The following is a 15,049-nucleotide window of genomic DNA, read 5'->3' as shown; positions in this document are numbered from 1 at the left end:
AGACAAGAATAAGACCTATAAACTGTGGTCCGCAAACAGGTCTTGGGACCTGCCTCGAGTGTTAAAAAACTAGTGTTTGATATGCTATTGCTCTGCTCTTCGGCTGCTACATGGTATGACTGTTGTGCGTGTAGGTGCTTATAACAAAAAAAAGTTACATGCAATCACAAATTTTTCTCACTGTTTTCAAGACAGATTGGTTCATTGCTTGAAGATTAAACGATGGCATGTAGCCTGCTGTATGTGTTTCCTGTCCTGAGAAATAGACAGACATGAAAGCAAGCAGCACTGCACAGTGATGTGTGTATCAGAAACATCTGTTAGTGTAATCGTGGGGCTTCGTTAATGAGCTGCCAAGGCAAACAGACCAATGAGGATCCCACTTTAAAATGTAACGATGTCCACTGGCCGCAGCCAGCACAAACACAGACACCGAGTGGGATAGGTTCCTGTATGCAGGCTCACAGTAGTAGTAGTATACTTGATTCAAAAAGCTAAATATATAACACCCATGGAGTGTGTCAGGAAGAGCCAACGGAATCCTAAAACACTTCCAGATGGTCAAAAATGTAAAAAAAAAACTACTTTTATATCAGAAATTTTAAGTTGTGAATAAAACCCTCAAAGGGTGACATAATTGAACAAACATGAACTGCACCTGTGCTGTACATTTATGAACATTTGAAATTAAGGCCAAATTAGATTTTGTCACTTTCTGCTTGCAACCAGCCTGATTTAATTCTAAGTTTTATCTTACAGATCGACACAGAAGTCGAGATATCACTTTTGTTGTGATATTTGCACAGAGAAAATTAAGCAACACGTCCAATCATACTAACCAGCCGTACACTTCTTTGCGGATGTGACTGTGAATATGGATCATGGCCAATTTGTGTCAGTTTTGTTCTAATTTCCTACTAATTACTATTACACCATATTGAAAGCGTTTTGTGACGGCTCCACCTGTTGTGAAATGCGCTATATAAATAAAGATGTATTTTATTGTATCGTATTGTCTTCTCTGGCACACAGAATTGCGATTGGAAATTGCAAATATTTTATGGTAATATGTTTTTTTCAACTGTCCCTTTGAGTGTTTACATTCAAAGCTGTAAATGCACACACTGACGCCAACGTCAGCAGCCTATGCATATACTGCAGGCCAGTGTACAAGCACACGGCAGTCAAAACATATTGAACCAATTTACCTTTATTTTGAACATAGCCAGAGTTGTACAATATCTAGATCATATAGCATTTTTTTAAATTCTGCATCTTACCCAAAAGTTGTTGAAAGAGTGCACAGTACTCACACTCAGCAACTGATTACACACACGCACGCACACCCCCACACCGTGTTGCTATGCACAGGATGCAGCACCCATTGAGAAAACCAATGAGCTTGGATCTGCTGGGACACACAAAAACACTGACACACACACACACACACACACACACCCGCACAAACAATTATATACAGGAAGTCCTCAATTTATGAATGAATTTCGTTCCTGGCAATGAATTTCTATGGAAATAGGAATTAACCCTTTCATACTCCCTAAATCTCTAAATAAATATACAAAAACACATTTTATACTCCATATTAATCAATAAAAATGATAAAGCTCACCATCACTGCTGAGAATATGGGCTGATATTAGTGCCACTAGAAACTGAATCTGAATATCATCGATTTGAATGTGAATTGCTTAACTTGAATATTTGAATTGAAAACTTAATATTTGAATTGAAAACTTAATATTTGAATTGAAAACTCAATTTCCGAATGACATAAATTGTATAGTTATGTTTAATGACATAAATTGTAGTTATGTTTAATTTTAATCTGACATTTTCCATCTACAATTTATGTAATTCAATATTTCTGATTTCAATTCAATAATTCAGTTTTCAATTCAAATATTCAAGTAAAGTAATTCACATTCAAATCGATATTCAGATTCAGTTTCTAGTGGCACAAATATCAGCCCATAGGGGTGCCTTAAGGTTGAGCAATGGATTCCAGGTACATAGATCTCTGCAGGTAATCAGCCCCTTCGTTATGAAGACTGTAAACTACGCCATTAGTATTGCCAGCCGCCATCCTCAGACGAGTTACTTTGATTGTGCTTTTGCTGGACCGAAAGAGATGTCTGGGGGGTGCCAAGCGTCGGACACTTGCAAGGATGGTTGCTCATTTGTTTACTGCATATTTCTCTGGCGTATCTTATATTTTATATATATATATTTATATATATATATATATAATATATTATAATATATATAAATAATATATATATATAATATATATATAATATATATATATATAATATATATATAATATATATATAATATATATATTAGATATATATAATATATATTATATATATAATATATATATAATATATATTTATATATATAATATATATATATTATATAATATATATATTATATATATAAATATATAATATATATATAAATATATATATATATATATATAATATATATATAAATATATATATATATATAATATAATATATAAATAATATATATATAATATATATATATACAGTAATACCCCGGTTATCGCGGTTAATGGGGACCGAGACCACCCGCGAAAACTGTAAATCCGCGAAGTAGCGGCGCACCTTCAAAAAAATAAAAATAAAATACTTATATATACTTCGCACCTATATATATATATATATATATATATATAGGTGCGAAGTAGTGGCACACCTTCAAAAATGCTTAAAAAAAAATAAATATATATATATATATATATATGGGTAGAGAGAGAGAGATTGAAATTCATGTTATAACAAAAAAAAAAAAAAATTATTATTAAAACTTGTTTTTTTATTTTTTATTTTTTATTCAATTACTTCTTTTTGTATTTATTTATTTACCTCGACTTTTACCTGCTGGTACGCCGTCCAGCAGAGCTGGAGGATCGAGCAGGACTCTCCAAACGCAGACACGGGAAAAAAGGTGGTGATACAAAGATATTTATTATAATCACAATATAGTCAGTGTAATCAGCGCGTCTCGCAGCAGCTGACGGCATGGCACGAGACGATCGCTGGAGGAACGCCCACACAGCTGAAAAAACAAAAACACACGCGGCATGACAGGCACGGATCATGACAGTGAAATGAAAGGTGGCATTCTTCATTTATTTATTTATTCATTCATAACTGACAGCCTCACACTCCGCTCGTGCCCGGGTGGAAGAGGTGCTCCTATTAGGCTTAACTGTGACACACGCCCGCCCTCCTCCTCCGGAGCTTCCATTCGGTTAAACTTAGGGGCCGCTTGGAACCGCCCGTGCCCGGGGAAGGTGCTCCTCTTCGGCTTACTGTGACGCGAGCATGCGCTCCTCCTCCGGAGCTTCCATTCGGTTAAACTTAGGGGCCGCTTGGAACCGCCCGTGCCCGTGGAAGGTGCTCCTCTTCGGCTTACTGTGACGCGAGCATGCGCTCCTCCTCCGGAGCTTCCATTCGGTTAAACTTAGGGGCCGCTTGGAACCGCCCGTGCCCGGGGAAGGTGCTCCTCTACGGTTTAACTGCCACGCACGCCGGCCGGAACTCTGGTACGGTCCGAACCGCGCGAAACGTCGCCACCAATCGTGTCCGGGGGAACTTGCTCTTCTTCGTCCACTCTCTTCTTCGTCCACTCTCCTCTTCGGCGCACGCCGGCCGTCTAACCGCTCCAGCGCCCCCTCGTGCCGCTCGGCGAAACTACAATGCCCCCGAATATTTTTTAGACCCGCGAAGCCCTGAAGCCGCGAAAGGTGAACTGCGAAGTAGCGGGGTATTACTGTATATATATTATATTATATTCCGTGTAATGGCGGCTGGCAATACTAATGACATGAGTTTACGGCCTTCAAACCGAAGGTGCTGTTTGGCCGAAGAGGAGATCCAGATCTAAGTACTGGGAATCCATTGCTCATCCTTGGGGCACTTAAGGTTCCCGTATGTCTGTCACTGACGTTTGAATTTTTACTCGGCGAACTGAATGTGAGCATTTGCGGTATTGAATTTTTAGTGAGGTGCACTTTTTTGGAGGAATTAAAATGCATTTTAAAGTCTGAAATTTATCTTCAAGTTTATTGGGATACAGTTCCTAACAAAAACAAATCTGATGGAAAAATTGAGATTAAAATTAAACATAACTATACAATTTATGGAATTCAATAATTAAGGTTTCAATTCAATCATTCAGTTTTCAATTCAATTATTCCGTTTTTAATTCAAATATTCAAGTTAAGCAATTCACATTCAAATCGGTAATATTCAGATTCAGTTTCTAGTGGCACAAATATCAGCCCATATGAGAAGTGGGGCCATTATGTGAAAAACGGTTTTGTGTAAGCATTCACATTAAATTTCAAACGTAACCTTGCATATATATATATAAATATACACATATATATACACTTGAGTACAATGACAATAAAGGGATTTCTGATTCTGATATATATATATATATATATATACACACATTAGTGGTGTCAGAAAAAGGCGTTAGTAATGGGATTAATCCAACCCCGTTTTAACGGCGTCAAATTTTCTAACGAGCGATTAAGACTCCTCTTGGCCTAATAAACAATGTAGTCCTGTGACGTAGCGCTGACGCTTGCGAGACCGGAAAAAAACATCAAGCACGTGGAATTTAGGACACGCCTGCATAGGCTTACTGTGTGGAGTTTTCGCCGGTTTATAGAACGAAAAGCATCATGGGAGTGTTTAAAATGACGCCAATTCAATTCTGAACGGCAAGTTTTTTTTTGTGAAAGTTACCTAATGGTGTCATTGCAATACACAAATGACTTTGCTTTTATCACTGAACTACCATCGCAGCACGTCCAGTTTAAAACACCATTTGATGGCCAAGCACCAGGCATCCTTTTTATTATTTTTTAGTATACAGTGACTGTTTTAAATTTTTAACGTACGGAACGCTCCCACCGGTGAACAGGCCAACTGTGAAGCAACTGTCAAACAGCTAACATACTCCTGCCTGAGACTAGCCGCTGCTAGCCCGCCGTGCTAGCCCCGGTCACCGGACCCGGTTCATAATGGTTCAGGAAGAGACAAATAAAACAATCTCTGACCTGAGAGAGGAAGTCCATCGTCTGACGGAAGAATTCCGTCGAAAAGAGTCCCTCATCTCGTCTTTCACGACCCGTTTCCCATAACTCTCCGCCGTCATTATGGATGGGCATTCCAGCGGAATCATGACAGCTGTGAGTATGACTGAGGCTCCACTGACGGACACGGTGAGATGGGATCCAGCTACCTGCCCGGGCCCATCCTGCTCAACATCACTCCATGGTACCACCTGGGTCGGGGTGGCGTCCCACAGCCAGAGGAGCAGAGAACCATCTCCCCGTCCTCGACTGGTCATGAAGGATTGTTTTTCCGCCCTGGCAGAGGATTCTCCCGCTGCCACTGCTGCGCCCCTGCGGTTGGAGACGTCGGCCGTTGCATCTGACCCCAGGGCTGGGGTCCCAGGTGCTCCTTCGAATTCCCTGCCGCTCACGCTGAATTCGGCCAGAGTGGCCCAGTCGGCCACTCTCGAGTGGGCCTGCTCAGGGACGTAATGTCCCAGCACACGAGTGGGCCACAACATCGCCGCCACCCACCAGTCCCGTCCTCAGTTGCCACCCGGCCTGGGGCACGATTTAGGACAATGAGGTTGGGATTCTCTCCACAGAGTTCACGGTTCCCCTGGCACTCATTCTTCACTTCCTCTGCACTCACCAACCACCATCATTGTTGGTGACAGGATCATTAAACACACACGCTACATTGGTACTATCACCCGCTGTTATCCCGGAGCCAAAGTTACGGACATAGCTAACATCCTGCCCGATGTTCTTCTCTCTCTTCCACCATCCGTATCCCGGCTCGTTGTCCACGTGGGGACGAATGAAACAGTGCGCCGACAATCGGAGCAAACTAAGCGAGATTTTAATGTCCTCTTCGACTTACTAAAAACTTGCGGTCTGTCGGTCTGGATAAGCGGCACGTTACCGTCGCTATCCCACGGCAGCGAGCGCTTCAGTCGTCTTTTAAGCCTGAACACATGGCTCATACGCACTTGCGGACATTTTGGTTTTGCTTTTATTGACAATTTTAACCTATTTTAGAACTGTCGTTCCTTTTACCAACCAGACGGTTTTCACCCGAGCTTCCTCAGTAGCTCGATTTTAGCAGGTAACATTCATTATGCAGTCGTCAATCACGCTCCCAGCTGACTCCTATGGACAAATCACTCAGCCTGTGTTCCCACTCCAAGCTCTACCACAAACCATTGTAATAACAATTTCACTACACCCACCTACAGGCCAATCTCAGTTCCCTTCAATAGCACTCCCAACAGGCCCCCACTATCATGACCACCCACATCGGACATTTTCTCAATTCAAACCATCACTCGCAGACGCTTCCCTCCCACACATAGTGGTTTTAACAGTGACCATCTTCTACATCAGAGGTATTCAGTTAAAAGTCACAGAGGTCCACGACTAAAATGTCTTTCAATTAAAAGGTCTGAACCAAAGTCCAACTTCCCTTAATGTCTAGCCTATGTTTACATTTTTAGTTTCAATATTCAGTCATTTTCAACAGAGCACACTTATATACTAAATATTTAGCAATGTTCACATTAAACAACTTTGCCAGTCAAACAGATATAAGGCGTTTATTTCACATTCAAGAAAATGTGGCTCCAGGAATTTAAGGGTGTCACTTCCAGAAAAAAACTGTAAAATGTCTCCTGCAGAAATATATCAAGTGCTAAGCATTGAGTTATCAGCCTAAAAAAAAACGGAAAGCCTAATTATCCAAGTAAAACAGGTCATCATGTTCAGTACACAATCAATAAAAATGGCTATCCTCATGAATAACTAATTCAAAATGAGCTTTGACACCAACTTTTCTTTTGAATATTTTTTTAACTTCTCTTAATGAGAAAAATGAGGGCTATCAATACCCTTTTAAATTGCATTTTAGATATTAAGTCATGGATGGCAGAGAATTTCCTCCAGCTCAATCAGGACAAAACAGAGGTTTTAGTTATCGGCCCTGAAGGTCAGAGAGAAAAACTTTTACCAAAACTACAAGATTTTAAACCCTCACAATGTGTGAAGAACCTGGGCGTCATTTTTTACTCTGATCTCAGTTTTATTTCTCATATTAAAAATGTTACAGAGATTGGATTTTATCACCTTAAGAATATAGCCAGAGTCCGCCCGTTTCTCTCTCAGGCTAACACGGAGGTGCTGATGCATGCTTTTATTTCCTGCCGCCTAGATTATTGTAATGCCCTGCTCTCTGGTCTTCCCAAAAAGAGTATTTCCAGTCTACAGCTACTTCAGAATTCAGCCGCATGGGTGCTGACGAGGACCAGAGGGTGGGCACATATTACACCAGTTTTAAAATTGCTGCATTGGCTCCCCGTGTGTTTCAGGATTGATTTTAAGGTTTTTCTATTAGTTTTTATATGTCTTAATGGTCTTGGGCCATCTTATTTATCTGACCTTCTTTTCTCGTATCAACCCTCGCGGACCCTGAGGTCCTCTGGCACCGGCCTTTTAATTATTCCTAGGGTGAGGACTGGAACACACGGTGAGGCTGCATTCAGCCATTCTGGTCCTTGTCTATGGAATAGCCTGCCGGAGGACATCGGGTCCGCAGAGACTGTTGATATTTTTAGTTTGGCTTTTAAATGATTTATCTTAGTCTTTTTATTCAGGACTGTCATTTTATCTACTATCATTGTCTTTAATTTTTAGCGTCTTTGTCATTTAGTATCATCATTTTTCTTATATATTTTAGCCGCCTCATTTGATATTATTGTCTTTTAATTTTTAGCTTCTTTGTCTTTTAGTATCATCATTTTTCTTGTACAGTAATACCCCGCTACTTCGCGGTTCACCTTTCGTGGGTTCAGTGCTTCGCGGGTCTAAAAAATATTTGGGGGCATTGTAGTTTCGCCGAGCGGCACGAGGGGGCGCTGGAGCGGTTAGACGGCCGGCGTGCGCCGAAGAGGAGAGTGAACGAAGAAGAGAGTGGACGAAGAAGAGCACGTTACCCCGGACACGATTGGTGGCGACGTTTCGCGCGGTTCGGACCGTACCAGAGCTCCGGCCGGCGTGCGTGGCAGTTAAGCCGTAGAGGAGCACCTTCCCCGGGCACGGGCGGTGCCAAGCGGCCCCTAAGTTTAACCGAATGGAAGCTCCGGAGGAGGAGGGCATGCTCGCGTCACAGTAAGCCGAAGAGGAGCACGTTCCCCGGGCACGGGCGGTTCCAAGCGGCCCCTAAGTTTAACCGAATGGAAGCTCCGGGGGAGGAGGGCGGGCGTGTGTCACAGTTAAGCCGAATAGGAGCACCTCTTCCGTAGCGTAGCGTGAGGCTGTCAGTTATGAATGAATAAATAAATAAATGAAGAATGCCACCTTTCATTTCACTGTCATGATCCGTGCCTGTCATGCCGCGTGTGTTTTTGTTTTTTCAGCTGTGTGGGCGTTCCTCCAGCGATCGTCTTGCGCCATGCCGTCAGCTGCTGCGAGACGCGCTGATTACACTGACTATATTGTGATTATAATAAATATCTTTGTATCACCACCTTTTTTCCCGTGTCTGCGTTTGGAGAGTCCTACTCGATCCTCCAGCTCTGCTGGAGGATCATAACATTCACAGGGCACACCGGACGGCGTACCAGCAAGTAAAAGTCGAAGTAATTAAATAAATACAAAAAGAAGTAATTGAATAAATACGAAAAATAATGGCTGGGGAATAAAAAAATAAGTTTTAATAATATTTTTTTTTTTTGTTATAACATGAATTTCACTCTCTCTCTCTCTACCCATATATATATATATATATATATATATATATTGTTTTTTGTTTTTTTAAGCATTTTTGAAGGTGCGCCACTACTTCGCACCTATATATATATATATATATATATATATATATATATAGGTGCGAAGTATATATAAGTATTTTATTTAATTTTTTTTGAAGGTGCGCCGCTACTTCGCGAATTTTCAGTTTTCGCGGGTGGTCTCGGTCCCCATTAACCGCGATAACCGGGGTATTACTGTATAGTCTTTTAGTATCATCCATCCATCCATTTTCAATACCGCTTCTCCTCACTAGGTTCGCGGGGGGTGCTGGAGCCTATCCCAGCTATCTTCGGGCAGTAGGCGGGGGACACCCTTAACTGGTTACCAGCCAATCGCAGGGCACACAGAGACGAACAACCATCCGCACTCACACTCATACCTAGGGGCAATTTAGAGTGTTCAATCGACCTGCCATGCATGTTTTTGGAATGTGGGAGGAAACCGGAGTACCCGGAGGAAACCCACGCAGGCACGGGGAGAACATGCAAACTCCACACAGGATGGCCGGAGCCGGGCTGGAACCCACAACCGATGCTGTCTCTCACTGTGAGGCCATCGTGCTAACCAGTCGGCCACCGTGCCGCCCCTTTTAGTATCATCATTTTTCTTATATATTTTAGCTCTGTCGTTTTAGATTATTGGCTTTTAATTTTTAGCTTCTTTGTCTTTTAGCATTACCATTTTCTTTTAGATATTTTAGCTCCAGTGTTTCCTCAAGGGGGGCCTCCGTGCTGGGAGGTGTGGCTAGCCTTCTCACAGTGGGCTTCATCCCAGAGGCTCCTTAGGCCCGGCGACCCTCTGTACGATGTGAAGGGTCTAACCCGGTCAGTCTGGGAGGTCCCTATGGCCGTGGGCTGTCATCCCTCTCAGTGCGGATGACCTACCCTGGGTTCATTTTCTCATATGGTTTCTCTGTGCCTTGCCATGTCTTTCTATTAAGACAGTTTATTAGGTTGCGTGAATGCGAGTGTTCTGTGTATATGCAAGTTCAGGCGTGCATGTGGATGTGTCTTGTGTTTATGTTGGGTGGGTGGAATCGGTATTAGTTTTTTGTTATAATTTGGATGTTTTTATTGTACAGCACTTTAAGATAAATCTTATGTATAAAAAGTGCTCTATAAATAAAATTTGATTGATTGATTGATGGATAATTTGCGACAGAAACCGGTGGATGGATCAACGAAAAAGAGACCCGCCGAAGTCAGAGCTAAGTGGGTGGCCACAGCATGTTAGCATCGTGGAGGACAAAGGTTTGGCTGAAATACTTCGCATTGTGTCCAAAAAGTGCACTTACAAAGTGTCCTCGTGATAGACCATTGCAACTCGCATTCAAGACTTGCAGGGTAGCGGAGAAGGTGGCAGCAGTTGCGCTCACCGGTGATTACTGGATTTCTCTCAGTAACCATAACTACCTCGGTATGACAGCCCATTATTTTGATTTGATTTGCACTTTGGTGGCATTTTCTATTTCTTATATTACTCCAGTTTGATCCCTTAGAAAGGCTATTGAGATTCTGTTTTGTGTGACTGTTAAGGATCAACTTTGCAGCCGGGACATTGAGCTGATAGCTGTTAGCATCGGTCCGTACTATTTACCGCAAGAGTTCAGTCATGTGATCGCGATGGCGGTGTACGAGCCACCCTCTGCTCACAGTGAGACAGCCTGTGACGTACTGACTTCAGCTCTGAACAGGCTACAAACACAGCACCCAAATGCCTTGCTCCTTATCTCTGGTGACTTCAATCATGTATCTCCTTCCTCCTCTCTGCCTTCATTTACACAATATGTAACCTGCCACACCAGAGACAAAATATTGGACCTTTTCTATGCCAACACCAAGGAGGCGTACACATCATTGTCCCATCCCCCCTTGGGCAAAGCTGATCACAACTTAGTTGCTCTCCTGCCTGTGTACAAACCTCTGGACGGCAGACAGCCAGCTGTGACACGCACAGTTCAGAGATGGTCTGGAGAGGCCGAAGAGGCTTTAAAGGACTGTTTCAACACAACTGTGTGGGAGGTATTCAGCGAAGCCCACAGGGAGGATATTAATGGTCTAATTGACACTATTACAGACTATATAAATTTCTGCATGGAGAACACCATACCCACCAGGACAGTAAGATGTTTCTCCAACAATAAACCCTGGATAACACCGGACATTAAAGCTCTCCTGAAGGAGAAAAAGAGGGCTTTTGTGTCAGGCGACAAGGAGAAGCTGAAGAGAGTACAATGGTGGCCGAGAAGGCGGATCAGAGAGGGGAAAAAAAGGATGGAGGAACAGCTACTGAAGAATAATGCCAGGGATGTCTGGAGGAGCCTGAAGACCATCTCAGGCCATGGACAACCAAAGACCCAGAAGGGACCTTCAGTGGGCAAATGAGTTGAACCTATTTTTCAATAGGTTTCATCTAATGCCTGCCCCCGCTCAGTCTCCCCTGCTGCAGCCCCACCGACCCCTCCTGCCGCTGTGAACCCTCTCTCACCCTCTCTTCTCTCCCCCTCTCTCATAAAGGATAATGTAATCATGGCAGTCAATCTAAACAGAACAAAGGGTAGACTGCTAGGAGCCACTCTTGTGATCCCGGCATGGAAGTCCATTGTTTCAGAGGGGTCTCGTTCACACCTCCTGTGTTGCAGCCTTGATCCAATCTTCCTGCATTCCTCTCCTGAGGGTCTTGTCATTGGCATGGTCCAAACTTCGGTTACACTTAAAGGATTTCATACATTTGACTATTAAAGGAATATAAGAGTTTGAGCTTAACATAGTTCATTAGATGTTGCTGCATCCAGTGTATGAAAATGTGATACTGTAAAATGCTGAGAGTGTGTGTGGGGGTGAAACTGTGTGTGTGGGAGCATAAGCAACAGAATGGGGGTTGCGGGGGTTGTGCAAGGATGGAATGTTGCAGGATCACCAGAAGGAGGGGAAAACCAAGATGAACAAAGCACAACCAGGAGGAGTCGCCACGGGATTCGGCGGGAGAAGAAAGTCCAATAAGAGCAAGCTTAAGTTAACTGCAGGATACACATAGCCAATAGAATCATGCCAGGATGCTTTTGTCTTTGTGTCATTTACATATTGTATAGTGACTACTGGGCGACTCGGAAAGAGTTCTGTGGATGGGAGGAGAGGTGTAGAGTTGTATTGAGAGGGATCCGAGACCCAGGCGATTATGTAATAAATCTGTGTATTGGGAATAAATCCACTCGTGCGTGAAAATGCCGGATTCCTGATACCTTTCTATTGCAGAACGAGCGCGCATATTGTTGGATGAGTGAGAGTTGGGTAAAGTCGCAAATTGGAGTCAGATTACTAATTTGAGTTTACATTGGTTTAAGATTAAATTCTAACATTGATTTAAAGCTAAATTCCAACACTCTCCTCTCTTCTCTCCCCTCTCTCTCTCCACAGGCTTCAGTTCCCAGCCACATCAGACGACCACCACTTCCTCCTGCTCAGCCTTGTTCCTCGCAACATCTCAGGTGAAGAACCAGCTGAGCAAGATGAAGGCGAGGAAGGCAGCGGGTCCAGATGGGATTAGCTCCCAGCTCCTCAAATCCTGCACAGACCAGGTGTGTGGAATCGTCCAGCACATGTTCAACCTGAGCCTGAAGCTGGGCAGAGTCCCCCAGCTGTGGAAAACATCCTGCCTGGTTCCGGTTCCAAAGACCCTCCATCCGAAGGAGCTCAACAACTTCAGACCAGTGGCGCTGACGTCTCATCTGATGAAGACCCTAGAGAGACTGGTCCTCGTCCATCTGCGCCCCCTGGTCAGCTCCTCAATGGACCCACTCCAGTTCGTATACCAGCCTGGCATCATCTACCTGCTCCTCAGATCACTCTCTCACCTGGAGAAGGCGGGGAGCACGGTGAGGATCATGTTCTTTGATTTCTCCATTGCTTTCAACACCATCCAGCCCACCCTATTGGGAGACAAGCTGGAGCAGGCGGGAGTGGCCCACCACCTCATCTCATGGATCCACGACTACCTCACAAACCGGCCACAGTACGTGAGAACACAGGACTGTGTGTCTGACGTGCTCCTCTGCAGCACGGGAGCGCCGCAGGGAACTGTTCTGGCTCCCTTCCTGTTCACCCTCTACACCTCGGACTACAAATACAATTCCACAACCTGTCACCTGCAGAAGTTCTCTGATGACTCAACGATTGTCGGCCTCATCACTGACGGAGACAATCAGGAGTACAGAGGGGTTACGCAGGGTTTTGTGGACTGGTGTCAGCAGAATCACCTCCAAATCAACACAGGGAAAGCCAAAGAACTGGTGGTGGATTTCTGCAAGCGTCGGCACTCTCCACCTGCACCAGTGAATATCCAGGGAACAGAACCTGGGTGTTCATCTGAAAAATAAACTGGACTGGAGCGACAACACAAACGCTCTCTATAGGAAGGGTCCGAGCAGACTCTTCCTACTCAGGAGACTGAGGTCCTTTGGCGTTCGGGGGTCACTCCTCAGGAACTTCTATGACTCGGTGGTTTCACCGGTCATTTTCAATGGAGTGGTCTCCTGGGCAGGAGGCATCTCGGGCCGGGACAAGAAGAGACTGGACAAACCTCTGTGTGATTTATATCTTTGCTGCTGTACACTGCAAATGTCCCCATTGTGAGACTATCAAAGGACATCTTTATCTTTGTTTGTGCGAGTCATATCCAATGCTTTGTTTTTTCAATAAAAAAAAAATTTACATAAAAACAAAAAAATCAATTTTCATATATTAAAGGTATTACAATTCAATAAAATATTGAATTATATACATAATATACAAAAAAATGGGAGGGATTTTTTTTCCAATTAATAAAATGTGCGATTAACTACGAGTTAAATATTTTAATCTCCTGACAGCACTAAATACGCACACATATATATATATATATATATATATATATATATATATATATATATATATATATATATATATATACCACCGCGCCGGATCATCACGTTGTCGTCGTGCGGTGGCAGAGTACCCATACGGGGAAACCAAGAATGATCCAAAACCCGGCGTCCGAACCGAAACTTTGTTTCGCTCCCGGACCCACACCTCTATAAAATGGCGCAAAATATAGTTAATGGATTGAGGAGCTACAAATAGAGGTGTAGCCATACGAAACTACTACTACATATATATATATATATATATATATATATATATATATATATATATATATATATATATATGAATATCCATCCATCTTCTGTATCGCTTCTCCTCACTGGGGTCGCGGGGTGCATATATACATATATATATATATACCTCAGTGGGGGTGTGCGTGTGTGTGTGTGTGTGTGAGGATAAGCAGTACAGAAAATAGATGGAAGTTAAAAACTTTAACATTTTCTTTTTTTTTAATTAACTCATTCACTGCCATTGACTGATATAGAAGCCAAGAAGTACATTCATTCTACTTGGGATGAACAGTGAATGAGTTCATCCCCACAGGGTTCCATGAGTTAATGATGACATAGTGGGTGGAAACCTTTCTCAAAAAGCTCAATATTTCTAAATTTCAGATACACTCAATTATGTCAAAATGAATGGAAACACAAAGATAGTCAAATAAATATAATGGCTCCAATGAACTCTATACAGACTAAAAACAAAATAGTAGAACTGTTAAGCAGATAATCAGGGGAGGTAAATCGGCCTAAATCTGAAGCTAATATTTTGTTGGGGGTGTTGGAGAGATTAATACGGACCCGCTCCAAAAGGCTTTAGTTGGATCGCTAAGATTCTTAACCCTGCTAACCTCTTCTGGCTCCACTGTGGATCCTAAATTTCGCGGAGTAACACTCCCTCCTCAAAATTAAGCAGTTTTGTCAGGACCGGTTGTGATAAAATAAATACAGTTTCGATTCTGGCATTGAGTCATTTTCACACTGTGCGCTCGAGTATAAAGAGTGAGGTACTGAATGCACTAGTTTTGTCCTTTTACAAATTATAAACTAATCATCTGTATTGCAATATATATATATATATATATATATATATATATTTTTTTTTTTTACTTAAATTCAGTAAATTATTAATGATTTCATTTCATGTTTTTTTTTCCAGTTTAAGATTTTTTTTCCTTTTAAAATCCACTATTAGAGGTTCTGTGAAG

General features: G+C 42.6%; 1 protein-coding gene across 11 annotated transcripts in view; it reads right to left on the bottom strand.

Moving 5' to 3' along the window:
• bcas3 (BCAS3 microtubule associated cell migration factor) overlaps positions 1-15,049 on the bottom strand; it is a 474,526-nt gene that overhangs the window by 73,826 nt on the left and 385,651 nt on the right. Inside the window, exon 23 of one of the 11 annotated variants that reach the window (XM_088299837.1) lies at positions 1,336-1,429. The exons of the other annotated variants lie outside the window; for them this stretch is intronic. Coding sequence (XP_088155963.1) covers positions 1,362-1,429 — 68 coding nt within the window. The 3' untranslated portion in view covers positions 1,336-1,361. Of the gene's footprint in view, positions 1-1,335; positions 1,430-15,049 lie in introns of those variants that run through there. 11 annotated transcript variants of the gene reach the window in all.

This window comes from Idiotropiscis lumnitzeri, chromosome 7 (genome assembly GCF_059441095.1).
Source record: "Idiotropiscis lumnitzeri isolate Australia: NSW breed Sydney's pygmy pipehorse chromosome 7, RoL_Ilum_1.0, whole genome shotgun sequence".
In the NCBI taxonomy this organism is placed as follows: domain Eukaryota; kingdom Metazoa; phylum Chordata; class Actinopteri; order Syngnathiformes; family Syngnathidae; genus Idiotropiscis; species Idiotropiscis lumnitzeri.
Note: the sequence above shows the minus strand (reverse complement) of the source record. Positions and strands in the feature narration are given on the sequence as shown.